We start from the raw sequence: 26691 nt of genomic DNA, 5'->3' as shown, positions 1-26691 counted from the left end.
GCACATGCGCATGCACACACACCCCTCCACAAACATGCACACATGCACACACCTCCATGAACATGCACATGCACACATACACCTCCACAAACATGCATACTTGCGCACACATACACGTCCACAAACATGCACGCACGCACACACACACCTCCACGAACATGCGTACGTGCACATACACATCTCCACAAACATGCACACATGCACGCGCACACGCCCCTCCATGATCATGCGCACGTGCACGCACACACACACCTCCACAAACATGCACACACCCATGTTCACACACACCCCTCCACAAACATGCACACACAGGCGCACACATACACATACTTCCACAAACATGCACACATGCACCCACACACCTCCACGGACATGCACATGCTCACGCACGCCCACACACACTTCTGCGAACATGCACATGCACATGAACACACACACCTCCACAAACATGCACATGCGCATGTGCGCACACACACACCTCCACAAACATGCACACACGCACACAGACACCTCCACAAACATGCACGCACACGCACCTGCACAAACATGCACACACGCACATGCACACACCTCCACAAGCATGCACACACCCATGTGCACACATACACCTCCACAAACATGCACATGTGTACGTGTACACTCACACCTCCACGAACATGCACACACACACACACACACAACTTTCAGAAACATGCACACGCACATGCATGCACATGCATCTCCACAAATGTGTACATACCCATGCGCTTTCACACACACCTCCACAAACATGCACACGCACGTGTGCACACACCTCCACATACACCCGCACGCACACACACACCTCCACAAACATACACCCACACGCACGTGTGCACACACCTCCACAAACATACACACACCTGCATGCACACACACACCTCCACAAACATGCACACACGCACAAGCCCACACACCTCCATGAACATGCACATGCACACGCACACACACACATCTCTACAAACATGCACACGTGCATGCGTGCACACACCTCCACGAACATGCGCGCACACACACACATGCACACATACACACACAAATGCCACTGAGATCTGAACCGTTTCATTTTCAGTGTTTTCTTTACCTCAGGCACTTAGGGTAAGGCCAAACCTCACCTGAGATCCTCTTCTGTGGTTAGGGCCCAGCCCTTCTCTCTGCCCACCCCCAGGCTCCTCCACACCCCTGTACCTTAGCTCTAAGGAACTTCCAGAGTCCTCCTGCCCTCCTGCCTCTCACCTCTGTGCCAGAAGCCCACTCACCTGAGGTTTGGTGCTTGGGACACCACGGCCCTCTAGGGAGAAGGTTCATGTCTGCAGGGGCTGTCAGGTCAGCAGCAGTTCCAGCACATCGCGGTGAATTGAGTACGAGACAGGTTTGCAGAGAGTTGGAGCAACTACTTATAACCAATACGTTTGGCCTTTCCAAACTTCTGTCTCTGAACAGGGTGCTCCTGGACATGTCGGTCCCCCCGGTCCCAGTGGCCCTCCAGGAAGTGTGGTGAGTAATGGGGAGAAGGCGTGGATACCAGCGCTGGCTGTGCATATGTACTGCCCAGCCACCAAGCTAGTTAATGTATCCTCCCCAAAAGCCAGAGGCGTAGGCATCCTTACTCCCATTGTCCAGACGGAGACACTGCTGTCCTGACATAGACCACCCAGAAAGTTCACACATCTGAGCCCTAGGCAACCCGCCAGCTATCTAGAGGGCAAATGCAGCTGTTGGCGTCTGCAGAAAGTCTTTACATTTCACTGTTGTTGGAATCAACACCCTAGTTTGTTTCAGAAGAAACAAAATGAACCTAAAGAAGTCAAAGGTCCCGTGACGGCTGTTGGGAGACCTGGATTCGAATCCTAGCTCTTCTATTAATTGACTTGACGATCTTGGCAAGCCACTCCTTGGGGTCTCTGCTAGTTTAACCGCAAAACGGAGACAATAGCTTGGTTGCTTCACCTTTAGGGTTGCATCTTTTTTGGCCTGATGAGATTCTGCCTTTTCCATGTCGAGGCCCAAGGTGTCCGCTAAAGGACCAGCTTTAAGATTCACCATAAACACCAATTTAGACTTGAACATTGTTCAACAAAACACTCCATGACATCTAGTCAAGGGCAACATTTTTCCCCCCACAATAGATTTAGGTCAGTCCTGTTTCTTCATCAAACTTTTATAGGTAATAAGCATAGTAGCTTAGAGGACTGAGCCTTTATACATGCCAGGCATCCTTCTAAGCATATTACATGTGTTCATTAATTTAATCCACACAGCACCCCTGCTGGAGGAATGTTACTATTTTACATAGAGGCTTCCGGCAGCCAAGCCTGCATTCTTCTGGCTGGGGATCTTCTCTGGCCTCTACAGTGCATGTGATCAGGACATGTGATGTGTGGCCAGCAGCAGCACCAGCAGAATAGCTCAGATCGCTTGTCCTCAGCTGTCATCACTCAGAGGGTATATCCTGCGCAGGATCCCAGAGTCACAGCAGGACAGCTCCAGTGGCCAGCAAGTGTATTTCTTGCTGCCTGTTCTCCCCTGCTGTATTTATTTATATTTATATATATATATATTTTTTGAGGTGGAGTTTCGCTTTGTCGCCCAGGCTAGGGTGCAGTGGCATGATCTTGGCTCACTACAACCTCTGCTTCCCAGGTTCGAGTGATTCTCCTGCCTCAGCCTCCCAAGTAGCTGGGGTTACAGGGGCATACCAGCATGCCCAGCTAATTTTTGTATTTTAGTGGAGATGGGGTTTCACCATGTTGGTGAAATCCTGGTCTTGAAATCCTGACCTCAAGTGATCCATCCGCCTCGGCCTCCCAGAGTGCTGGGATTACAGGCGTGGGTGTTCTCACTTTTTGCTTCCTGTTTGCCTACTGTTGCATCCATGGGACACTTGCACTTAAACCTTGTCTCAAAGTCAACCTTTGGGGGACTCCAAAGACACTGCTGGAGCAGATGCCACAATGCTAAGGCTGGGTTCTTAAGGCCATCCTCATCCTCCCATAGTGTTCACTGTGCCAGGCCGTGCCTTCTGAGAGTTCACAGCCCAGAGCAGGTGGCAAAGCTTCCAGCAGACCATGCCTGCTGTTAAGAGCTCTGATGTGTACGGTTATAAGGCCAGGCCCCCTGGGAGAGCAGCAATCACGGGCAGGGAGGAGATGGAGCTTTGGGGAATTTAAATAAGGGATGGGACTGGCTGGGAGCTGTAGTCATTGACTTCAGGGGGACCTGACGATTCTTCCCTGGGGGTCACGAGCCACCAAGAGTGACCAGTCATCTTTAAATTCACCACATCTGTAATCTTCCTTTCCACAGGGTGCTCCTGGCCTCAGAGGTCCCCCCGGGAGAGATGGAGAGCGTGGTGAGAAGGTAAGACTAATGTGATCTCTCAGCACACAAGCGAATATCCTCAACTTGTTACAGGCACTGAAGGAACAGCTCACTCTGCAATCAGAAGGGGTTTACTAAGTAGGAGGGAGAGGAAGACCATGCCATCCCATTGGCTCATTTATTTCTCACAACAGACCTCAGAATCAGACAAGTGCCCATTCGACAGATGTGGAGACTGAGGCTCTGAGAAGTTAATTAGTTTGCCCTGTGTCTCATAGCAAATGAGCTACAGGGCTAGGTCTGTCTGACTCTAAATCCTGTTCTCTCTCAACTCAGTGTACCAACTTATCCTTTCTACATCTATGCTCACACATGTAAACCTTCCCAAGCTATGAGATTTTTTTTTTCTTCTTGAGACAAGGTCTCACTCTGCCACGGAGGCTGGAGTGCAATGATGTGATTTCCACTCACTACAACCTCTGCCTCTGGGGTTCAAGCAATTCTCATGCCTCAGTCTTCTGAGCAGCTGGGATTAACAGGTATACACCACCACATCTGGCTAGTTTTTGAATTTTTTGTAGAGACGGGGTTTCACTATGTTGCCCAGGCTGGTCTCAAACTCCTGGACTCAAGTGATCCACCAGCCTTGGCCTCCCAAAGTGCCAGGGTTACAGGTGTGAGCCATCGAACCCAGCCTGAGATTTTAATTATTGAGAAGAGAGACACATGTTCCCACCCCAATTAAAAAAACAAAAACAAAAACAAAACCCCAGAGGCTGAGGAGGAGAATCTACACCCTTTTAAGTTCCATTTTGCATTTCTCTGATGTAGCACCTTAGGAAATGACTCTGAGGTTAATTGGTGACACTGAGCCAGTGCTCAGGAAATCAGATGCACTCATTTGAATGATTCAGGGCTTTGGACCTGAGTCAAATGCCAGCTCCCTTGCCCTAGTTACGTTGATATAAGCTAGGGTGACAAAAGTGATTCTCAGCGGGGGGTTTTTACCCAGGGAGATATTTTTTGCTGTCACCACTAAGGGGAGTAACTGCTCCTGGCATTAGTGGGTAGACACCAGAAAGCCTGCTAAAAACCTCACAGCGCATAAGACATTCCCCTAATAAGAATGATCCTCCCTGAAGGTCAGTAGTGCCAAGGTTGAGAAACCCTCATCTAAATAAAGGGCACCCTCTTTGCACCTGCATTTTCTCATCTGTAAAATGAGGATGATGCCACATTGATCACAGGTTGTGAGGATTAGCTGAGGAATTGGGGATCCATGTGCAAAGGGCTCAGCAGATAACAGGTGATAAGGGTACCATGTGGTTGTGTCCTGCCTTCCCTGCGTGAGCAGATCACGCTTATATTCATGGACAGGAAGTGACAACATTGGGGCATGGATTGTCCACAGAGGTCCCTCCTAGCACACACATGGCCAAACTACTTAACATGAATTATTTCAAGTTCACTCTACTTGGTACCTTTTAAAGAATCACTTCAGTTTTTATGCTTTTGCGTAATTTAACAACAGGAGATGTCACTTGCCTTTTGGCAGGAAGGTTCAATTTTAAGCTACATGTCTCCCAGAAAAAAGAGCTTAGTGCAGAGAAAAATGATCGACACATCTATGAAAAATATCTTGAGTTTTTAGAGTGTTGATCATAGGCTTAATAATAACCCTATGGGCCACGTGTGGTGGTCACGCCTGTAATCCCAGCACTAAGAGGCCAAGGTGGGCAGGTCACTTGAGGTCAGGAGTTCATGACCAGCCTGGCCAACATGGTGAAACCCCATCTCTACTAAAAATACAAAAATTAGTTGGGTATGGTGGCACATGCCTGTAATCCCAGCTACTTGGGAAGCTGAGGCACGAGAATCGCTTGAACCCGGGAGGCGGAGGTTGCCTTGAGCTGAGATCACACCACTGCACTCCAGTCTGGGTGACAGAGTGAGACTCCATCTCAAATAGTAATAATAACAACAACAACAACAACAACAACAACAACAATCCTTATGTAATACAGGTGCAAACATTCATTTTTTGAAAAAAATAATACCATTTCAGACTGCCTAGATTAAGCAAAGGAAAAACACCTGGATTCATCTGGTATTCCTTAATTATACCATGTCTGAAGGATGGCACATTGTAAGGAGGACATTGGTAATCTGGAAGGGGATGTCCAAGATGTTAGGCATCTTAGGAGGACTAACAGGTGCATGTTCAGAAACCAGAAATCAGTGGGCTATTGCCATATTGAGCCTCTAGAGGGAGCCAAATGCCTTTCCTTGACTGAGCAGAAGCCCAGGCTGAGGGCCGGGTCTGGGACTTAACTTGGAAAGGAACCTCCAGGGCTCTGCAAAGTGGTAAAAATCCCGGACATCGCAGCATGCTTTTTCCCTCTCACACCATGTCCAGTGGCTGTCCTGGGGCTAGGGGAAGCTGATCCTGCTCCAGGCTTAGAGAGAGGCCCTCTCCATCCTTGCTTTGCCCATCCTTGGCTCATCTTACCTTACCCCTGCTCCATCTGAGAATGTCTGGAAACACTGCGATTGCAGCTTCCGCCCAGGGCAACCCCGCCTGGGGAAAGGAATCCATCTGGTTCGCGGGGCTCAACCCAGTGTTCCACAGCCAGGGCCGCCACAAGGACGTCTCAGATCTCTGTGGTCAGAGAAGATGAGCACTGGCCTGGAGCAAGCTCAAAGCCCAGGTCCCCGAACAGGCCCCTGGTGCCCATGCTAGCACTCTCATGCTCTCTCTCCCTTGCTCTCTCCATTATAGCTTTAAGGTCTGTTCTTATAGTTGAAAACCTAACTGTAAGAGGGATTGGATTGTGTCTGCAGGGTTCAGGGAACACACTGAGTGTCCAGTGTTGGGAAGATTTCAGAGAAGGCTGAGTGTAAAGAAATGTTACATAACTGGGGCCGGGCGCGGTGGCTCAAGCCTGTAATCCCAGCACTTTGGGAAGCCGAGACGGGTGGATCACGAGGTCAGGAGATCGAGACCATCCTGGCTAACACGGTGAAACCCCGTCTCTACTAAAAAATACAAAAAACTAGCTGGGTGTGGTGGTGGGCGCCTGTAGTCCCAGCTACTCGGGAGGCTGAGGCAGGAGAATGGCGTGAACCCGGGAGGCGGAGCTTGCAGTGAGCTGAGATCCGGCCACAGTACTCCAACCCCGGCGACAGAGCGAGACTCCGCCTCAAAAAAAAAAAAAAAAAAAATGTTACATAACAGAGCAGCCTGACAAAGGAATGCCCAGTGTGGAGCGGTAGTAAGGTCTCCGCTCCTAGAGGAGTTCAAGTATAAATGAGGGCGGATCTATAAGAGATGCACCGGAAGTAGATTTGCCCGCACTGGGTGGGAGGTCCTCATTAACGTCCTTTCATTTTCCATGCTTTTTATTGAATTGATTGACTAAGGCCGCAGTAACAAAGTATCAGAACTGGGTGGCCTAAACAGCCGAAATGTACTTTCTCCCAGTTTTGGAGGCGGGAAGTCCTCAGTCAAGGTGTGGGCAGGCTAGCTCCTTCTGAGGGCTGTGAAGGAAACATCTGTTCCAGGCCTCTGTCCTTGGCTCCTTGGTGGCGTCTTGTCCCTGTGTATTTGTGTTGTCTTGCTTCTATGCATATGTGACCAAATGCCTCCTTCTTTAAAGGACACTACTCAGATTGGATTAGGCCCATTGGAGGGTCACACTCCAGTATGACCTCATCCTAACTTTAATTACATCTGTGCATTGAAGTAGTAGGTGTTAGGACTTCAAGACACGAATTTTGGGGGACACGATATAACCTATAACACACATTACACAATCCATCTTTCCGTGTACCAGAAAGCATGGGCCTTCTAAAATCATAAGGGCAGTCCCAGGAAACCTACAAACCTACTCAGGCTGCTCCCCCATGGAAAAGCTTCGTGCTGAGTGTAATTGACCCTGGGAAATGTCTACTTTTCTTTCCAGGGCTCAGCGGGGGAAGAAGGCAGCCCAGGGCCAGTTGGTCCCAGGGGAGATCCTGGTGTTCCTGGGCTCCCTGGGCCACCCGGAAAAGGGAAGGATGGAGAGCCGGTAAGTGGAAGGTCGGGAGTCCCTGTGCCTATAGAAACCAGTGAAAGTTAGAGAAGGAAAAGGAAAAATATCTAACTGCCAAACTTTGCAGAAATTGAACCGTGGCCAGTGAAATGGGTCTGGTTGGGAAAGGGGTGGTGTGTGGGTCCAACAGTCTGCTCTAATGTGGTTCAGGCTAGGGCAGCACATCCTCATGGACCACTGGCCAAATGCCAGCCTGGGCCAGTGCTGGGGTCACAGAGATGGATGAGACAGTCTGCACCCTGGAGATGCTCCCGTCTCATGGAGAGACAGTCAGGTAAACACATCCCCACGGCTCAGGACAAGTGTGGCATGCATAGAGAAGGACTTCTGGTCTACTCTGGTGCTTTCAGCCAAGACTTCCTGGAATCATGGTTTTCATTGTGGCTGTGAGTGCCAAAGGCCTTTAGCCTGAAGTGAAGGTTTCAAAGCCTACTTTGAAACAAGGCCTTGCCCCTTACTTGCTTCGAGTCTATACAAAAAGGCTCTTCAATGGGAAAGCAAACAGAGAGGCTAAGAGATTTCCTGAAGGCCACACAGAGGCAGTAGGAGGCAGAATCGGAATTCATATCCAGGGCCTTGGGGCTCAAAACCGGATTCTGTTTCTTTTGTGAAAGTCAGGTCCTAGTGAGAGTCTCACCCATCTCTGGGTCCCCAGCAGAGGATGCAGTCAGCCTGGCACGGGGTGGATGGGTCAGTGTTCACTCTCAGCTCCATGATTGTCCTGGTATTATGTATTTCCCCAGGGACTCCGTGGATCGCCTGGACTCCCTGGACCCCTAGGAACCAAGGTGAGTGCTTGTCCAAGAAAACTGTGGGTGCCATGAGTTGCCCTTAGAAAGAGAACATGGAAAAATGGATTATAAGCATCTCCAGTCACTTCAGTCCACTTCCATGTTTCCCAGCTCATTGCATTCCATTTGACTAAAGGTTCTAGGACTGGTTTTTTTTTTAATTTTTAATTTTTAATTTTTGATTTTTTACAAAGTCTCACTCTGTTCCCCAACCTTGAGTGCAGTGGTGTGATCTCAGCTCACTGCAACCTCCACCTACTGGGTTCAAGTGATTCTCCTGCCTCAGCCTCCCGAGTAGCCGGGACTACAGGCACGCACTACTATACCCGGCTAATTTTGTTTTGCATATTTTTAGTAAAGATGGGTTTTACTATGTTGGCCAGGCTGTTCTTGAACTCCTGACCTCGTGGTACCTGCCTCGGACTCCCAAAGTGCTGGGATTACAGGTGTGAGAGAGGATAGAACCAGTGCACCTGGCTGGTTCTCTCACTCTTAACTGTTATATTGAAGTAGTTGCCATATAATCAGTACTTAATAAATACTTACCATTAATTGAAGTGGCAGGAGACACTGACTTTCGATCGGCAGAGCCATAGGTCTAAGCAGTTCTTGAATTATGAGTCTCATTGTAGTACCAGATGATCCCAAAATTTCAGAGGCTTAACACAGTAAAAGTTCATACCTCATGGACACTAGGTCTATGGGAGTCTTGCTGCGGGAAGTTCTGACCCGCATAGCCATTCGGTGGTCACATTCGAATCCCATGACTCTTCCATCCTCTAAAGTTTCAGAATCTTCTACTGAATTCTTGGGGTGCAACAATAAGTAAGGGAAAAGAGAGTGGGGAACCCTGTGGGAAGATTTTATGAGCCAGGCCTGGAGATTGCTAATTCATTTATATCAACACCCAATGACAGTCACACAGGGGAGACTGGGGCATGTTGTCTGCCGAGGCACACAGGAGGAAAAGAGAAATGCTTGCTAAATACCAACCAGTCTCTTCCTCAATTTGGTTGCACCCACAATTTAGAAAATATGACTTTTTTTTTCATGGGGAAGTGTTCTTATAAGAAATTTCCTGAGTGGACAGGGAAGTTTCCTAAAATACCTTCTACCTTGAATCATTCATTCATTTACGCATCAATTACCAATCAATTACAAATGCATTCACTACTTTATTCACTGCATGTCTACTGAATTTCTTACCACATGTGTCAGATTTTAAGGTGGGTTATGGGATGACAGCAGTGCATGTCATGTGTTTCAGGACCTCCAGTGGCTCACGGTTCAGCCGGGAAAACAGATATGTGAACAGACAAAAAGTAGACAAGTGCTAGGAGAGAGGGTAGCTCAGGGCACATGTGGGCTCTGAGGGGGCTCGCTAACCCAGCCTGGTTTCATTATCCTGGCTTCTTGAAGGAGGAGATGTTTGTCCTGGTTTTAAAGTGCATGTCGGGCCAGGTGCGGTGCCTTACAACTGTATTCCCAGCACTTTGGGAGGCTGAGGTGGGTGGATCACAAGGTTAGGAGTTCAAGACCAGCCTGGCCAACATGGTGAAACCCTGTCTCTACTAAAGATACAACCAATTAGCTGGGCGTGGTGGTACGCACCTGTAATCCCAGCTACTTGGGAGGCTGAGGCAGGAGAATCATTTGAACTCAGGAGATGGAGGTTGCAGTGAGCTGAGATCATGCCATTGCATTCCAGCATGGGCGACAGGGGGAGACCCCATTTCAACAATAAATAAATAAATAAAAATAAAATAAAGTGCATTAGCCGTTAGCAGGGGAAGAAGTTGAAGGAGGAGTCATTGGCAGGGGAATTAACAGGGAAAAAGACACTGAGGCCTGAGGCAGAATGTGTTCAGAGAAGACCATGAGCTCTAAGTATGCCCATATCCAGTGAAAATTATTTGACTAACTCAGATGCATCAACTTTTTAAAATGTGGGTGAAACAGTCAATGACTGACTTGAGAATATGTACGTTTTGGGCTTTCATTTGATGCACATATTCAAAATGTTAATAAAAGTGTTATTGTAAAATTATATTACTTATTTTGCACTTGCATATGTCTATGAAAACAATTTTTTAAAGTTCCTAGATGCCTTCAGTGTCTTCTGTCATCATCCCTTGAGCCACCGACTAAGTCAGCTGGCACCTCTCCAAAGCTTATTACCATGCATTCCACCTGAGTCTTTAAAGATTCAACACTTCTGGAATTCATACACGCTGCTGTTACTGAAAGTTTTATTCTGAGCCCCAGAAACCATTCTCCGAACAGTAGGAGACCTTTTTTCCCCCTTTTTATTTCTTTCTATGCTTGCACCTTTGGGATCTCAACAACATAAACACAGAGTGTATTGCTTCTAAAATTGTATGTGAGAGGCTTGCTTACAATAACGTGCAAGATATGAAAATTTGAGGCTCCAGGAATAATTACTGTTATCTATATTACATTTCATTGCTTCCTGGTTTCCCCTTATTCAAGCAGGTGAGGTGCCCTCTGTAAGCATCCCAAGCTTACACTAATTTGCTCAATGTAGACCCATGTGCTTTTTCCTAATAGTGATATTCACAATCAAAATCTTTTTCAAAAGGGAAAATGTTTTTGTGTGTTATGAGTAAATACGTAACCACTCCTCATTTTCTGAGGAATACAATAGTTTTTTTCTGAGGAATAAAACTAACTTTGCCTGACTGTGAAAACATATAAAATAGTTCCATATGCCTGGAAGAGTGGGTATATGTGGAGAGGGGCAGATTAAGGAATTAGGACCTAGATTCTGGAGGATTTTGTGCATTAACCACCAATCTGAAGATATGTGGCAGGCTCCCCCGTGATGTGGTGCACACAGCCCAGTCTGGTCTGCAGTGCTCAGGCACTCCACTTCTTTCCCCTTAGAGGAGGAGGACCTCAGGGACCCTCCGGGCCTAGAGGGCATTAGGATCTAGAGGGCATTGATAACCTCTTGGAAGATAGGAAGGTGAGGGCACCAGAAATGGTGGAGCAGCAAAGTGGCTTCAAATGCTCTTTCTTTATGACCATTAATCTAACAGTAGGAGACCTTTTCCCCCTTTATCCTGTTTATTCTGTAGCTGTATCTTTGGGATCTTAGTGATCCATTGATAGGTAGACTCAGAGTGTATTACTACCTAACTCACAGGCAGAGTCTGGGGGAGAAATAAATGATGTCATACCAGTATACATACATACAGTTGCCTAGCATGGTGCTGGTCACAGTTGGGTGCTCAGTAAATATTCATGATCCTTATTATTGGACCCCCCCTGTGGGGTCTGCTTTAGACCTTATTATTCATTATTATGATTATGCTTGAATCCTTATTATTAGATCACTCTGTGGGGTTGCAGCAAGAAGGCAGGGGTCTATCTCTGCAGGCACACAGTTGTTGCAGGAAGCCTGGGGGAAGTGGGGGAGGCAGCTTGAAAGAGCAGAAGCAGGCTGAGACCCCCTCAGAGGAGGAGTGCAGACACTCCTGACATGGGTCTAGTTGACCAATTGGTTTTAACTCCATGAGTCTCAGGGCAAGTCATACTGCCTCTTTGGCCAAATGTTTCCTCCTATTTATTTTTATTTTTATTTTTATTTTTTGAGACGGAGTCTTACTCTGTCGCCCAGGCTGGAGTGCAGTGGCACCATCTCGGCTCACTGCAAGCTCCGCCTCCCAGGTTCACGCCATTCTCCTGCCTCAGCCTCCCCAGTAGCTGGGACTACAGGTGCCCGCCACCACGCCCGGCTAATTTCTTTTTTTTTTTTTTTTGTATTTTTAGTAGAGACGGGATTTCACCATGTTAGCCAGATGGTCTCGATCTCCTGACCTCGTGCTCCGCCCGTCTCAGCCTCCCAAAGTGCTGGGATTATAGGCGTGAGCCACCACGCCCGGCCATTTCCTCCTATTTAAAATGTGAGATGTCTAAACACATGACCCATTCCAGTGTTGATATTGTGTAAATGTGTAAGTCAGAATGTGGCTTAGAAAGCTTTCCATGGTCAATTGGCATTGGGAAGACAAATTGGAATTTGAGGTCATCTTTAGTTGTAGAATGGGTTGCTCAGCCAGAGGAAGAAGGTAAGAAGTAGGGGAAGCTAGGGAGAGGTGGAGAGAGAGATCCCAGGGAGGGTGACTTGCGCAAGGCTTGCCCTGGTACTGTCCCAGGTGCTGATTGAAATTAAGGAAATTTCCTTAGGAAATCAAGGAAGGGAGTTATTTGAAGGTTTTCTTTGGCTGCCCCTTGGCCCCTCCTAATTCCTTGTAACTGCAAGAAGACTCTTGAAGATGCCAGTATTTCTCTTGAGTGGCACTTGTTTCTAGCAGGATAAATAAGCTTTGGCTTCATGCAGAACTGGGTTAAAATCCCAGCTCAGCTGCCTGTGAGACAGATGACTTGAAGGCAGGTGGCTCAAGCAGCTCTGTCTCTCTTAGCCTCAGTTCCTTTTCTGTATGAAGAAATAAAGAGTGTTTAACCCCTACAGGGCTCCTCAGGAGATCCATGATCTTATGACACACAGATGTTGCTCAATAAATGTCATTCTCCGTCTACAACCCCCACACTTCCTTCCTCCCACATCTCTTCCTTGGACACTGTGCTGCAGATTCTAGCTCATGCGCTCTATTCATTCTTAACCATTAGCCTTCTGGCTTTTCCTGTCAGAACATTAAGGTCTTTTTGCTCTTCTTGGGGCCATTTTCTAAAAGTTTCAGTTTATGAAATTGTAAGGTCATTTCTTTGGGGAATTTGTTAGCATCACAGTGGACCATAAACATACAAATGGAGCCAGACCTAGTGTAGCAGAAAGCAGTCAGTGACTCCACACTTCCAGACTGGGCTGGGAGAGGCCTTTCTATCATGTTCCTTCCTCTGAAAATGTTTATTTTGGTCAAAGGCAGAACCCAATGCCTGACACAGTGTGACTGATGGAGGATTCTTTTGTTCCTGCATCCAAGAAATGATTATTAGCTGCCACCTGTGTCAGACCCTAATCTGGACACTGTGGATACAGAGATGCATAGATCCAGTACCTAACAGAGGGGCTGAATTATTTTAGGTGCTTGGTAAACATTTGTTGGATGAAGAAATGAATGAAGATTTTCTACTTTCAAGCTGCTTGAAGAAAAGTCAGAGGGTCAGACAGCTGTACACTGGGAGGGCAACATGTTAAGGTCAATGAAGATCTATGCAACCATTTGCAAAACGACAGAAGAGCAAGACAGGCAGGGGCAGCTTTATAACAAAATAATGGGACTGAGTCTTAGTTGATGGGTAGGCTTTGGAAGCTTAGAACACGGGTGGAAGAAGATCTCAGATAAGGGGAAAATAGCATGTATAAGAAACAGAAGAGCAAACAAATACCATGGAAACATACAAACTAGGTTGTTGACATGACTTAGCTTGCAATGGTCAGGGTTTGCAGATGTACACGGACCATGGCCTTGGGACAGGAAAGGAGCACTTCCTGTTTCAAACTAGAAGAGAAAATAAGAACAACAGGAAGATCTGCATTAAGATTTTAAAAGCAAAACCAAAGGGCAAAAGAATATAGATTTATCTGACATTTATATGTGTTTAGTTCACTTTCTATCTTCTACCTCTGTATATAAGGTAATAATAGAGGGAGGATTCTTTAAGCTCAGAAGTTCGAGACTAGCCTAGATAACATAATGGGACCCTGTCCCTACAAAAAATTTCAAAAATTAGGCAGGTATGGTTGTTCACACCTGTAGTCCCAGCTATGAGGAAGACTGAGGCAGGAGGATTGCTTGAACTTGAGAGGTCGAAGCTGCAGTGAGCCATGATTGCACTACTGTACTCCAGCCTGGGTGACAGAGCAAGATCCTGTCTCAAAAATAAATAAATAATAAGTGATAATAATGCAACCATAATATACAGTGTATTTCTCAAGCTTATATAGTTGTTTTTAAATGTCTTCATAAGATACATGGGGACTTGGTAGAACTTTTTTTTAATTGATGAGGACCCAGTGATGCAGAGAGGTTATGGGACTTACCCAAGGTCACAGGATGAGGTTGACTTGGCCCTGAGACTGTACCTAGGATCACCTCACTACCAGCTTGAAACCTTCCTACATGCCCCTCTCCACTGCTGCAATGAGCTGGTGACAGATAAATCATGGGTCATGATGGTCGTTCTTCGTTCATGACACTTGTTTCCATATTTGTTTTATTTTTATTTTACTCCCTCTATTCCCCAACCTCCCCGTAGAAACGAGTTAGATTTTCTAGAGATCCAAAGTATCTTGAACTCCCAAGAACCATTCATATTATATTATTCTAAAGAAACAGATTACACGAATTGAGAATATACAGAAAATTTGAGGGAACTCCTCGGCAGAGATGAGGGCAAGGCAAGGGATGTTGCTGACTCCTAGGGACTCAGAAACAGCAGGTACTGTGACTCGGAGGCCCAGAGGGACCAGGGGAAGAAATGATGTCAAAGAGACCTAGTGAGAGATTTAGATCCTGGTTTGTATCTTTTGTGAGAATTTTGCAAGGTCTGTTCCTTCATATCCCCATGAACATTCCTTCTTTTCCGAACTTAGCACTGAGTATTGACAATAGGCAGGACTTATGACTTAGTAATCTTCTGGGCTTGGAATCTAGATTATGGTTTGCAGTGAATGAATGAGCATTAGTTGAATGAATATATAGCTTATATACTCATCCAGGCAATGGTTGTACTCTAGGAAAGGCAAATCATCTTAGAGCCATTAATGAGATATTTTATAATGCACAATAACCCAAACCTTAATAAAGCAACATACTACCTAGCAATATCGAGTTCTGTCTTAATTAACTGCAACATTATCTCATTGGCTCTTCATAACAAGCTTCTGAGGCTGTTTCTGTTTGCCATACGAGTTAACTCATTCCAGAGATATTAAGTGACTTGAGTAAGATCACCTGCCATCTTGGTCCCAGGCTTGACTGTGGTTCAGCTGGCTGAATAAGCTCAGGATCACAGCCTCCTAAACAAAACTATTGGGGCCATGTGTGTTTTGGGCCAAATTTAATTTCGATTTTGGAAAGGTAGTAATATGCAAAATATACACATAACGACATTTATGGTAGTATCTGGGGCAACACCCCAATCAAGCTCATTCATCCTTAGGCGACAAAAATATGTGAATGTTCACACAAAATGGAATAACCAAAGACTGCAAATAGTGTGTGTCAGCACAAGTCAGGTTTTGCTGCCAACTGAGTTGAGGTAAACACTTGCTTTTAAGGGCTGAGGATTTTGAAATTATGAATAAGGCGTGGCTCTGCCTCGGCTTTGTTCTCCAGGAAATGGCAAACAAAATTTCTTTCCTTTTTCAATTTCTTCCTCCTTTTTCCTTTTCCATCAAAGTCCAGCATGGCAGTAGAATGAGAACAGAAGCAAACACAACTCCTAGCTCATGTTGAGTGCTGTGCTGGGCTCTGTGCCAAGCACTCTCTCTGCATAGTCTCATTGAATGAGCACAGTATCTGCAGACCTGGCAGCTCCTGTCCTGTTCCCCTTGTAGGTGAGGAAACTAAAGCATAGGAACTCATCACTTTCCTACGTTAACAGTTGATAGGTGTTGAAACCAGAACTTAAATCCAGGCCTCTGACACCCAAGTCCACACTGTTAACTATGCTTGAAGGCAAAGGTCTTATCTCGGTCCCCTTTAGGCTCCTCACTCCCACATCCGGAAGGATGATGTGGGAAATGTAGGTACTTGGTAAATTATTGGTGAATTGAAAAATTAATTTATGGGTGATTTGGGATCTAAATTGAAATGTGGGTGCATGTGCAAGTCTGGGGTATAGTTAGGGTGAGGGTTTGATGTGGTTTTAAGAAAGCATGGTAGATTTGGACAATGCTTACATGGGGAGGGCCATATTGTTATAATCACATTTGGCACCATGGTCAAGATTGGTCCAGGAATGGTCATCCTTGAAAGGTATATAATCTGAGTTGGTGGCTGTGGTCCCTGAATATTGGGCTGAGTGGGATGATGGGCTGCTTGGGTAGACTATAGCGTGGCTCATGGAGGCCAGGTGGCAGGAGAAGCCTGCAGTCAGGATTCTAGAGGAAGCATGATTCATTTTGTACCCTAGCCCTCTCCTTCCTGGCACTGACCGCTTGATCGTATTTTTCTCTCTTTCTAGGGGGATCGAGGAGCTCCTGGGATCCCTGGTTCTCCTGGCAGCCGTGGTGACCCAGGCGTTGGGGTTGCTGGCCCTCCTGTAAGTCCTTATTTATCCAGCTCTTACTTGCTTTCAGGACATATAGCCATTTCCTGTTGGACCTGCCTGCAGAAACACTCTTTTTTTTTTTTTTTTTTTGAGATGGAGTCTCACACTGTCACCCAGGCTGGACTGCAGTGGTCTGATCTTGGCTCACTGCGACCTCTGCCTCCCAGGTTCAAGTGATTCTCCTGCCTCAGCCTCCTGAGTAGCTGAGATTACAGGTGCCCGCCACCACACCTGGCGAATTTTTTGTATTTTTAGTAGAGACAGAGTTTCACTATGTTGGCCAGGCTGGTCTTGAACTCCTGACCTTGTGATCCACCCACCTTGGCCTCCTAAAGTGCTGGGATTACAGATGTGAGCCTCCACTAGTTTTAATGAATAATTCATGTCAGTCTACTAGGTGTTAGTTTACAAACTCACTAGGGGCGGTAGCTTTAAGAATTGCTAAAACTTTGCGTTATAGGGATCTTAAGAATCAATGAAGTATGTCCCCATTCAGGTTGAGGATTGCTATCAATATCTTTGGCTTCCACCCGAATGCCTTTAGAAACAGAAGGCATGCTTCTTTCAAAGCCAGTGCATCTGGCTCTGCAGTTTAAAAATCTATTTCCATAGATAATGGAAATTCAGTAGAATTTTTTTTTCATTGAGAATAAAATTATGGTATCCTGTAGTTCCCACTCATTGCTTTTAATTCTCCCTTTTGTACCACAAAGAACACATATTTTCTTTCCTCCTTTACTGAGTGATAGTTTTTGGGACATAAGACCAGTTTACAACCTTGAAGCCTTTTCTTCTGTTTAGTCCCTTCTTTGATAGACATCATACCCTCTTCATGCACCTTAAAAGTGCATTTACTTTGTCCTTAAAAGCCCTGTCTTGCTATTGTTTAAAAGAAGCTCAGATACTCAATCCTTTTCAAATGCCATTGCTAAACCATGGAATACCTAAACTATCCATGTATTATCGTCGTTGTTACTATTATTTTAACCCAAAGGCACAATCTAACTTTATCTTTATTAAATGCAACTTGAATGTAAACTGGAGTAATACATGGTCTAGTTTCTGTCTGGTCTTGCATTCAATAATGAAGGCCATGACCAAGAGTGATTAAGAGTAATATCATTTTTCATGCATGATTCTCAAAGAATGAGAAGGAAAATCCAATTTATTACCCAAAATATTACTTGTGAAATAAAATCCCCCTTTCCTTTTCTTCTGTGGTTCTCTTACATCCAGAGTAGTTCTTGGGCCTCTCACTCTCTCCCTGAAATTCTCCTCTGTCCTCCCGTTTTCAAGCAGGCCTCCTGGCTTCCACACCAGAAATCGCCCCCTCACTGTTATTTCTACTCACTCACAATGAGGGATCGTTTCATGGTGGCAAGAAGACCAGGTAGCTCTGTGTCTTCTTAGATCTTCCTGAAAACCATGGAAGGAGGCGTGTGGGATGCCCCTGGGAATGTCTAGTTTGGTTAAACTGTTTTCCTTAAAATACATTCTCAGCTAAAACTGCCCACTTCATTACATTCATTTTACCTTTCTTCTTTGGCTATTTTTGTTCAGTCTTTTTGTAACTGGAAGGAACACTGTAACAAAAAGTGCAGTGAGAGAACACAATAGTTTATGCCTTCTTCTTTCTGAAATTCTCCTTTAATAGGGCCCCTTCTGCTGGAGTTAGGATGCTCCTTCATGTAGCAATTGCCACTTACAATAGAGAATGGATTGTAAGTGAAACTACAGACCCATAACTGGAATGAGGCACCCCCATCACTTACCAGGGTTTTACATGACCCTGTCTACTCCTTGCAGATTCACCGTATCGGCCCTTACAGAAAGCTGGCTGTGGAGGCAGACACAATTCACCCCACCTGCCACCGAAGAGCCAACAAAAATCACCCATGAAATATGTTCCTGCCTAAGTGAATCCACCTGAAAAGTAATTGGCTGGCTCTAGTCAAGAGGCTGTAAATCAACTGTTTTTAGTGTCTTGGCTACCACTTGGACTTATTAAAAGCTTCCGTGGTGGATAAAACCTTATTGAATTTTCATAAATCCTATCTCTGGCCACAGCCCAGGCCACTACTGGCCTGGGAATCTGTATAGAGGGTGTGAAGATATGCTGAGCTAAGCAAAGGTGTGTGGAGGAGGTGAAGAAGGAGTCAGCGTGGGGGTGGGTACATGTTAAGTTCGTTGGGGATGCAGTTGCCTCTTTACAGGAACATTGCCGTTTGCTGGGAAGTCCTGTGTCGTATCTTGTGCTGGGTCTCAAAGCATCCACATCTGCCTCCTCACTTGGTACTGGGCAAGTTGTTTTATCCTTTGGTTAAGGCTGGGATCCCCTAAGAAGGGGATTCAAGAGCAAGGAGTTTGTTTGGGAGGTGATCTTAGAAATCACTACTTAGGAAGGAACAAAGTGAGACAGACAAAGCAAGCAAGCCAAGGGGAGGGTATGTTACTGAGCAGATGGCCACTGTGGATACCTGGGACTCACCTGTGCGACAGCCCCTGAGTGACTACATGGCATTGTTGCAGAGCTGTTCTGCAAAGGGAGCGAAAGAGCTGGGGCGTTTCTGTACCACCTACTGCCTGTATTTGGTTGGAGGCTGCTCCCTGGGGAGTTGACTCCCAGAAACTCTCAGCCTTCCCTGTCGTTGGGCCAAGCATTCACCTGTGGCTAAAGAAAGCCCTGGGCAGGTGCGTGCCCATGGAACATGGCAGGAGGGAACTGACATGTCCACTACATCACTGTTTTCCAGGTAAACAACGTGAGGTTCAGAAGGTGACGTGATTTGGCCAATGCTACATAGCCAGCCCAGGGCAGGGCCAGGATACAGACCCGCTTCCCACAGCCTCTGAAACCAGTCCTTTTCCCCCTGCAACACTTTGCTTTGTGGCTTCGGCAGGATGGGCAGGATTTATTCATTTCTATTAATCTTCTGTGAGGTCCCTCAAAGAAGGCACATTAAGGATAGATCTGGCTGGGGCCAGGCACGGTGGCTCATGCCTGTAATCCCAGCACTTTGGGAGGCTGAGGCAGGCGGGTCACTTGAGGTCAGGAGTTTGAGACCAACCTGGCCAACATAGTGAAACCCTGTCTCTACTAAAAATACCAAAGTTAGCCAGGCATGGTGGCGCATGCCTGTAATCTCAGCTACTCAAGAGGCTGAGGCAGGAGAATTGCTTGAACGTGGGAGGTGGAGGTTGCAGTGAGCTGAGATCCACCACTGTACTCCAGCCTGGGCAGCAGAGCCAGACTCTGTCTAAAAAAAAAAAAGAAGAATAAGTTACTCTTTGCTTCCTTCCTCCCGTAGTGTCATGCTCCCATGCCTTTGGCATCCAGGACAACACTGACTCCCTGGAAGGGAGCCAGGAGCTCTGTCTGCCAATCTCTGCACTGTCACCAGGCAGGGGGATGAATGATGAGGCTGTTGTTTGGGGGTTTTGGCTTGCTGCTTCAAGATATTAACAAACAAACAAACAAACAAAAATCCCTTTAATCTTCAGGTTGCCTCTGATGTTCCCTCAGCAATGTTTAAGATGCTTACAAAATGAGCCTACTTAGGCCCTGGGACAGATTAAAGTCCAAGTTACTTTGACTGAAGGAGCTGGGGTTTGTAAAGACAAGGTCCCATATGTAACCCAGGACTTGCTCCTTCCTACTCTGGCCCTCAGTTTCCTGATGGATCAGGCGCCAGCAATTTCTGCAGCAGTATTAAGGAAATTGGGAGGATTACAACATGATAACACTGGTGATAATACCTGCTTCCCTGCCTTCGCCCTGGTGATGTCACAGCAATTCTGTTTGCCTGATGTCTTTCTCAGACTTTGCAGCCTGCAATGACCTCCCTTTTTGAGCCTCTCACCGTTGCTTCCGGGAATTAGTTGTACTGATGCATTACATCAGTTGGTCCAGGCATTGAGGACGCGCGTACAAAAGGGACGGAATCCCCGGGCTCCCTGCCCTCCAGTGGGCCTTCTAGCCTGAGAGTGACAGGAGGCATAGCCCCGTTATGTGCAATCAAATATCTCAACTGCCCTAACAGAAGGGTTTTTTTTTCATTCCCCCACTTTCGAAGGAATAATATATTAATAATAAAGATAACAGCGACTGAAATATTGGAGTAATAGCAATCACAGCCAACATAAACTGCCTACTTGCAGGGATAAGAGTGAGCAAAGGCCTCCATGTCTACCTCTCATTTATCTCACAGTCTCTCATTTGTTTCTCCCAGAAACTCTAGCAGGTGGATTCCACATTTCTTTTCATTTTACAAATGATGAAATAGAGATGTGGAGTCACCGTTAGGACATGGTAGAGCTAGGACAGGAACCCCAGCATTCTGACTCCAAGAAAATGCCCTTAACCACTCTTCCAGCAGGGGTACCATACAGTTGAACCCCTGAATAATGTGGCAGTTGGGGTGCTGACCCTGCACAGTTGAAAATTTGAGTATAACGTTTGACTCTCCCCGTGTTTAACTAATAGCCTACTGTAGACTGGAAGCCTTACTGATAATTCGAACAATCAAGTAACACATGTTTTGCTTGTTATATGTGTTATATGCTGTATTCTTACAACAAAGCAAGCTAGAGAAAAAAGTTATGAAAAAATCATAAGGAAGAGAAAATACATTTATAGTACTGTACAGTATTTATCGATACTGTAAGTTTGTGTTGTTTGCTTGCAAGAACGGTCCACTGGAAAGGGCTGCAGCCGCAGCTGCAGACCTCAGTGTAAGGTACACATCAAGTCATTCAGCTTTTTTCTTTTTTTTCTTTTTTTGGAGATGGAGTCTCGCTCTGTCGCCCAGGCAGGAGTGCAGTGGCGCGATCTTGGCTCACTGCAAGCTCCGCCTCCCGGGTTCACGCCATTCTCCTGCCTCAGCCTCCCGAGTAGCTGGGACTACAAGCGTCCGCCACCACGCCCGGCTAATTTTGATTTGGTATTTTTAGTATAGACGGGGTTTCACTGTGTTAGCCAGGATGGTCTCGATCTTCTGACCTCGTGATCCACCCGCCTCAGCCTCCCAAAATGTTGGGATTACAGGCGTGAGCCACCGCGCCTGGCTGCCGTTCAGCTCTTTCTTGTAATATCACGACTTTTCTCTGCTCCCTGGGAGAACTTCCAGCATCACTTGTAGTGCTTCATATGGGTTTTCTGGTGTTATTCAGTGTTTACAGTATTGCAATAAACATGACAAACACACACACACACACACACAAGAACTGTGAGAGAACACTTTTTACTTTGGTAACGCGATTTACTGGAGAGAGAGACTGCTCACGCAGAGATGATTAGAATCACACAGCATTTAAGCAGATACAACACGTGAGCTCACCACGATCGCAACAGGAGGTGGCTATAAGATTATTATAGTATATAGTACTACGGTCTGGCTACAGTTAATTTTATGCAGTTATGACTTAATGTTGCATGTATGTTTCTTTACATTTCTCTCAACCGTCACGGTGCCATGTATGGTCTGTGTTTGTGTGCACACATTTTTAACAAACTGTAGCTTTTTATTATAGATCTGTGTATATTTTATGATACTAAATGATACAACAGGCTAGTATCTCTATATTTTCTGTGTTTATGGCATACCTTACTTTTGCTTAATTTTTCAGTATTTCTAGGCCACTGGGTCATTTGACAGTTTTTTTAAATTGTTGAAAATCTCCAAAGTATTTATTGAAAACAATCTGCATTTAAGTGGACCTGCACGTTCAATCCCATGTTGCTTAGGGGTCAACTGTAGTAATGAAAGTTCATGTTCACTTAAGTCTTCACACTCACCAGTGGCTTTTTTTTTTTTTTTTTTTTTTTGAGACAGGGTCTCACTCTGTCCGCCAAGCTGGAGTGCAGTGGTGTGATCATGGCTCACTGCAGCCTTAACCTCCTGTGCTCAAGTGATCCTCCCACCTCAGCCTCCTGAGTAGTTGGGACTACAGGTGCGAGCCACCATGCCTGGCTAAGTTTTGTATTTTTTGTAGAGATGAGGTTTTGACCTGTTGCCCAGACTGGTCTCAAACTCCTGAGTCCAAGCCATCCACCTGCCTTGGCATCCCAAAGTGTTGGAATTACAAGTGTGAGCCACCGTGCCCAGCCTACCAGTGGCTTTTTATATGCATGATTGCTCCTGTACGATTGACTTCCGTGTCTAGCCCGTGTTTGTTTGTTTGTTTTTTATTTATTTATTTAAACTCATGTCTTATCTGCCTGCTTTAGTCCAATTCCTTTGATCATAAGAACCAAAGTCACTCAGGCTGTCCCAAGAATTAGGCTGGCTAGATTCCTTTAGGTGTGAGTACCCCCATCTTGTCTGGATGCTACTTGGGAACACTGGGCATTTGTCCATGGTTCCCCAGGGTCCAGCTCCCGGCCTTGCCCCCATGGCCGATGCTCAAGGAATGTACAGCGCTTGATTCACTGAGATCCATTCTCACCCTGCCCAGTGCACAGAGCTGCGTCCTGTGGGCAGTGAAGGAGGAGGCTGAGGAAGGTGTAAAGCCACACACCACCTCCCAGACTCCAGGGCTCCTGTATTGCTTTGTGTATAACCAGGAGCTGAGCCTCCCACAGTTTTTATATTGAAGGCTCAAGATGGCCGGGTGCAATGGCTCACACCTGTAATCCCAGCACTTTGGGAGGCTGAGGTGGGTGGATCACCTGAGGTCAGTAGTTCAAGACCAGCCTGGCTAACATGGTGAAACCCCATCTCTACTAAAAATATAAAAATTAGCTGGGTGTGGTGGTGGGCTCCTGTAATCCCAGCTACTAGGGAGGCTGAGACAGGAGAATCGCTTGAATCTGGGAGGTGGAGGTTGCAGTGAGCCAAGATTGTGCCACTGCACTCTAGCCTGGGTGACAGAGCAAGACTCCATCTCCAAAAAACAAAACAAAACAAAACAAAAGGTCTTAGGAATTTCTTCTGTTGATAGAGATAGAAAATAGTTAATAGTTTTAAAATAAGTTTCTACTGCCACTTCTGATTGGGAACTCTCCTTTCTAAATGAAACAAACCATTTTGTTGTTCTCAATAATAATTCCTAAGGCACACTTAACATGCTGGGCACTTGGCTTGACATGCCACTGGCTTCTCTAGTCTTCCTAGTGGTCCAGTAAGGTATTACTATTATCGTCTCCAGGTTTCAGATGAGGAGAGTCGGGCTCAGAGAGGTGTAGGCAGTTGGCCTTGGGCACTCTGCTAGTGAGAGACAAAGCAGGCATTTGAACCTGCGTTGATCTTGCCCTGAAGTCTGCACTCTTTGTTTCTAAGCTAGAAGACAGCCTCTGCTGTCCCTGTGGCTCCAGGAGCCTCCTTCATGACATGGTGGGAGGAGCAGGGGTGTCCTGGACTGTTTCTGGTTCTGCACAGTTAAAGCCAGCACAAGAAAGGCTTCTTGGTACCAGGCACGGGAAAGGCCACATACTGCCCTGACCGGCCTCCAGGACCCTCATCTCTGCTTCCTTAGCAGACCCCACGGCCATGGCCGAGCCCTCTCCGGAACTCCCTGCTCTCCATTTCCACACTTCCCGCTCAGCTTCACTCAGCCCCTGCATCGCTCGTGGGTTTTCCCGCAGGTCTCCCCCGCTGCCTGGCCTCTGGGCCTCTGGTCTGTTCCCTCTGACCCCTTCTCCACTCCGCAGCCACAGCTGTCCTCCTAAAGCCTGGATCTGAGCCCACCTCTTGCCTGGTGGGTAGCTTCAGAGGCCTCTCCAGCAAGGTGCTCGGGCCCTTCTCCTTCAGACCACAGCTTCCCCGGGACATTCCTGGAGGCACCCCTGCTGCTCTCTGAGCACAGAGTCTGACTTCTCCTCTTGGCCTAGTGCTCTCCTCTGCCGGGGATATCTCTGCCTCATCCTCTTCTCTACCTGTGAAGCCCACACCCCACTAAACCTCTTTTCTCCTGTCCGCCTCTGGGTGAAGATTCCGCAAACTCTCTCAGGCTAATGCCAGTAGCTCTGGGCATCCCATAATCCTGACTCACTGAGCCTGATCAATCATTACAACAGAGATTTCCCTCTCACCTGGAGCGCTTCACATAGGCGGGCTCCATGCCCTGCAGCCACTCGGCCACCCACCCCAGCACGCAGCAGTAGGCCTGCGCACACGTGAGGCACTCGGATCAAAGATTACAGAGAATGAAAGTTCACTTTATTTTCAGATCTGTGCCTTTGGTAGGAGGAACAAAAAGATGATCAATTCTTAGAGAAAGGAAGCTGGTGTTTAGAACAGCCTGATAGCAGAGAAAGAAGAGAATGTGTTTCACATATCTAAAGCCATATGGGACTTTCAGTTTTGTAAAACTACGATAATTGTCAGAAAACACCAATAGCATGACTGTGCATGTGCATCAGATGTAAGTGTATTCATATGTGTGGTATATATGTGTATGTATGTGTGTCTCTGTGTGTATATCAGTTTTTATTATGGAGAAATTCAAATATACTAACAGTAGGTAGAATAGTAAAATAAACATCCATATAGCCACAACTAGTGCCAGGATCCCACAGCCAATGACCATGGTTTTCCTCTTATCCACTACCTTCCATTATTTTGAAGCAAATTCCAGACACATTTTGTCTGTAGATATTTCAGTATATGTTTCTAAAAGATAAGAATTTTAAAAAACAGAACCACAAGTTTGTAATATACCCCTTAAAAATCCATAACACCATCAATATCTAGTCAGTGTTCAAATTTCTAATTATTTCATACATGTCACACTTCTGTGTTTTTTGTTCGTTTCTTTAAGATCCAAATAAACATATAGCAATTGGTTGGATGTTTCCATTTTTTTTTTTTTTTTAGTCTCATAGAATTTTCTACCATCTGGAATTTGTTAATGTAATAGCTCAATGCATTCCTCTGTCCCTATGATTCAACTAAGTTGGTACTCAGACCTAGAGGCTTGATCTGACTCTGGTTTGATGTTGTTGGCAAGACTTCACAGGTGGGGTGTTCATCCAGCAGGAGGCACATGATGTCTGGTGGAGCCTCTTTGTGATGCATTCACCCTGTGGTGTCTAATGCTCCCACCAATTAGTACATCAAGGGTTGCAAACTGGCGCTATTCTAGTTCTATTCATTCTTTCTTTATTAGCTGGAATAGTTCTATATACAGAATGTTCCCTAAAGCACCCTTTGGATACCCAGTGGTACAAGACATATGGAAGGCAGAATATAAATGCTTGAAGTCTTTCCCTTGTTTTCAAATAATGACTTGGTTCCCTAGCATCTTGCAAACAGGACCAATTAGATGCTTGTTTTTGTTGTTTATTCTAAGAATAATTTTGAACTCAGTGATATAAACACATTAGATGTGTTTTAAATTATTGCAGCTAGTCTTCCTTTTGATGCTCAGTTTGTCTTGTCTTCTGCCAATGGAGGTCTATTTAAGTTGATCCTGATTACCTTTGACACAAACTTAGCAGTCTTTGATGCTTTCCTTGCTCTAGGTTTGTTGTGTACATTTCTTGTCCAGGTCTCTGATCAGTCATGTCTTCAAGAAGTCGTAGTAGTTTCTCTTAATGGAAACTGATATCAAAGGCCCCAATCTGGGCATTAGGGTAAAATGACTCTTGAACAAACACATCAGAGGCCGTAATTTCAGAGAAGAGGGTTGTAATTGTTGAAAACATATTGAGCTTCAGATATAGGAATGGCTTTAGAAAGTCTTTGTACAATCCCCTTCTTCAACACACCTTTATCGTTCTTAAAGTAAACTAACAGGATAGACATGGGAAAGGCTTTTATGGTTGGGCACTGCCTGCTTCACTACTTGTAGTATCTTCTTTTATTTCTGATAACACAAGGCAAGGTGATACTCTAGATTTGTATTACAGCTGAGAAAAGTGAAGGTCAGAGAAGCTGACTAAGTAACTTGCATAAGGTCAAACAGCTGATGATTGATAAGCTAAGATTTGAAATGAAGACCTTTAATTTAAAAACACATCCTTCAATGTGGATTTTCTATTAAATGACATAAGAAGATAATTTGGAGCCTGGCATGGTAAACAAGTCAAATGCTTAAAGTGGATCCTGGGATTTAACTTGAAAACAAAGGGTGACTCTCAAATGGCATAACATTTCCCAGGCCAATAACAAACCATCCCTCACGCCCTTTCCTTAAGGAATACATACCCATCCTCCCTGGGAACTACCGTGAAAGGAACACAATTCGAATGCAGGTATGGTGGCCCATGT

The 26691-nt window shown here is 45.8% G+C and overlaps 1 protein-coding gene across 1 annotated transcript in view; it reads left to right on the top strand.

Moving 5' to 3' along the window:
* The window catches only part of COL22A1 (collagen type XXII alpha 1 chain), a 305451-nt gene that overhangs the window by 203537 nt on the left and 75223 nt on the right, over nt 1–26691 (top strand). Inside the window, exons 38-43 of the mRNA XM_026454562.1 lie at nt 1462–1515; nt 3325–3378; nt 7302–7406; nt 8174–8241; nt 13356–13404; nt 16397–16474. Of these exons, the coding sequence (XP_026310347.1) occupies nt 1462–1515; nt 3325–3378; nt 7302–7406; nt 8174–8241; nt 13356–13404; nt 16397–16474 (408 nt within the window). The remainder of the gene's footprint in view (nt 1–1461; nt 1516–3324; nt 3379–7301; nt 7407–8173; nt 8242–13355; nt 13405–16396; nt 16475–26691) is intronic.

Source organism: Piliocolobus tephrosceles, chromosome 7, assembly GCF_002776525.5.
Source record: "Piliocolobus tephrosceles isolate RC106 chromosome 7, ASM277652v3, whole genome shotgun sequence".
In the NCBI taxonomy this organism is placed as follows: Eukaryota; Metazoa; Chordata; class Mammalia; order Primates; family Cercopithecidae; genus Piliocolobus; species Piliocolobus tephrosceles.
This window is presented reverse-complemented; position numbering and strand designations above follow the sequence as displayed.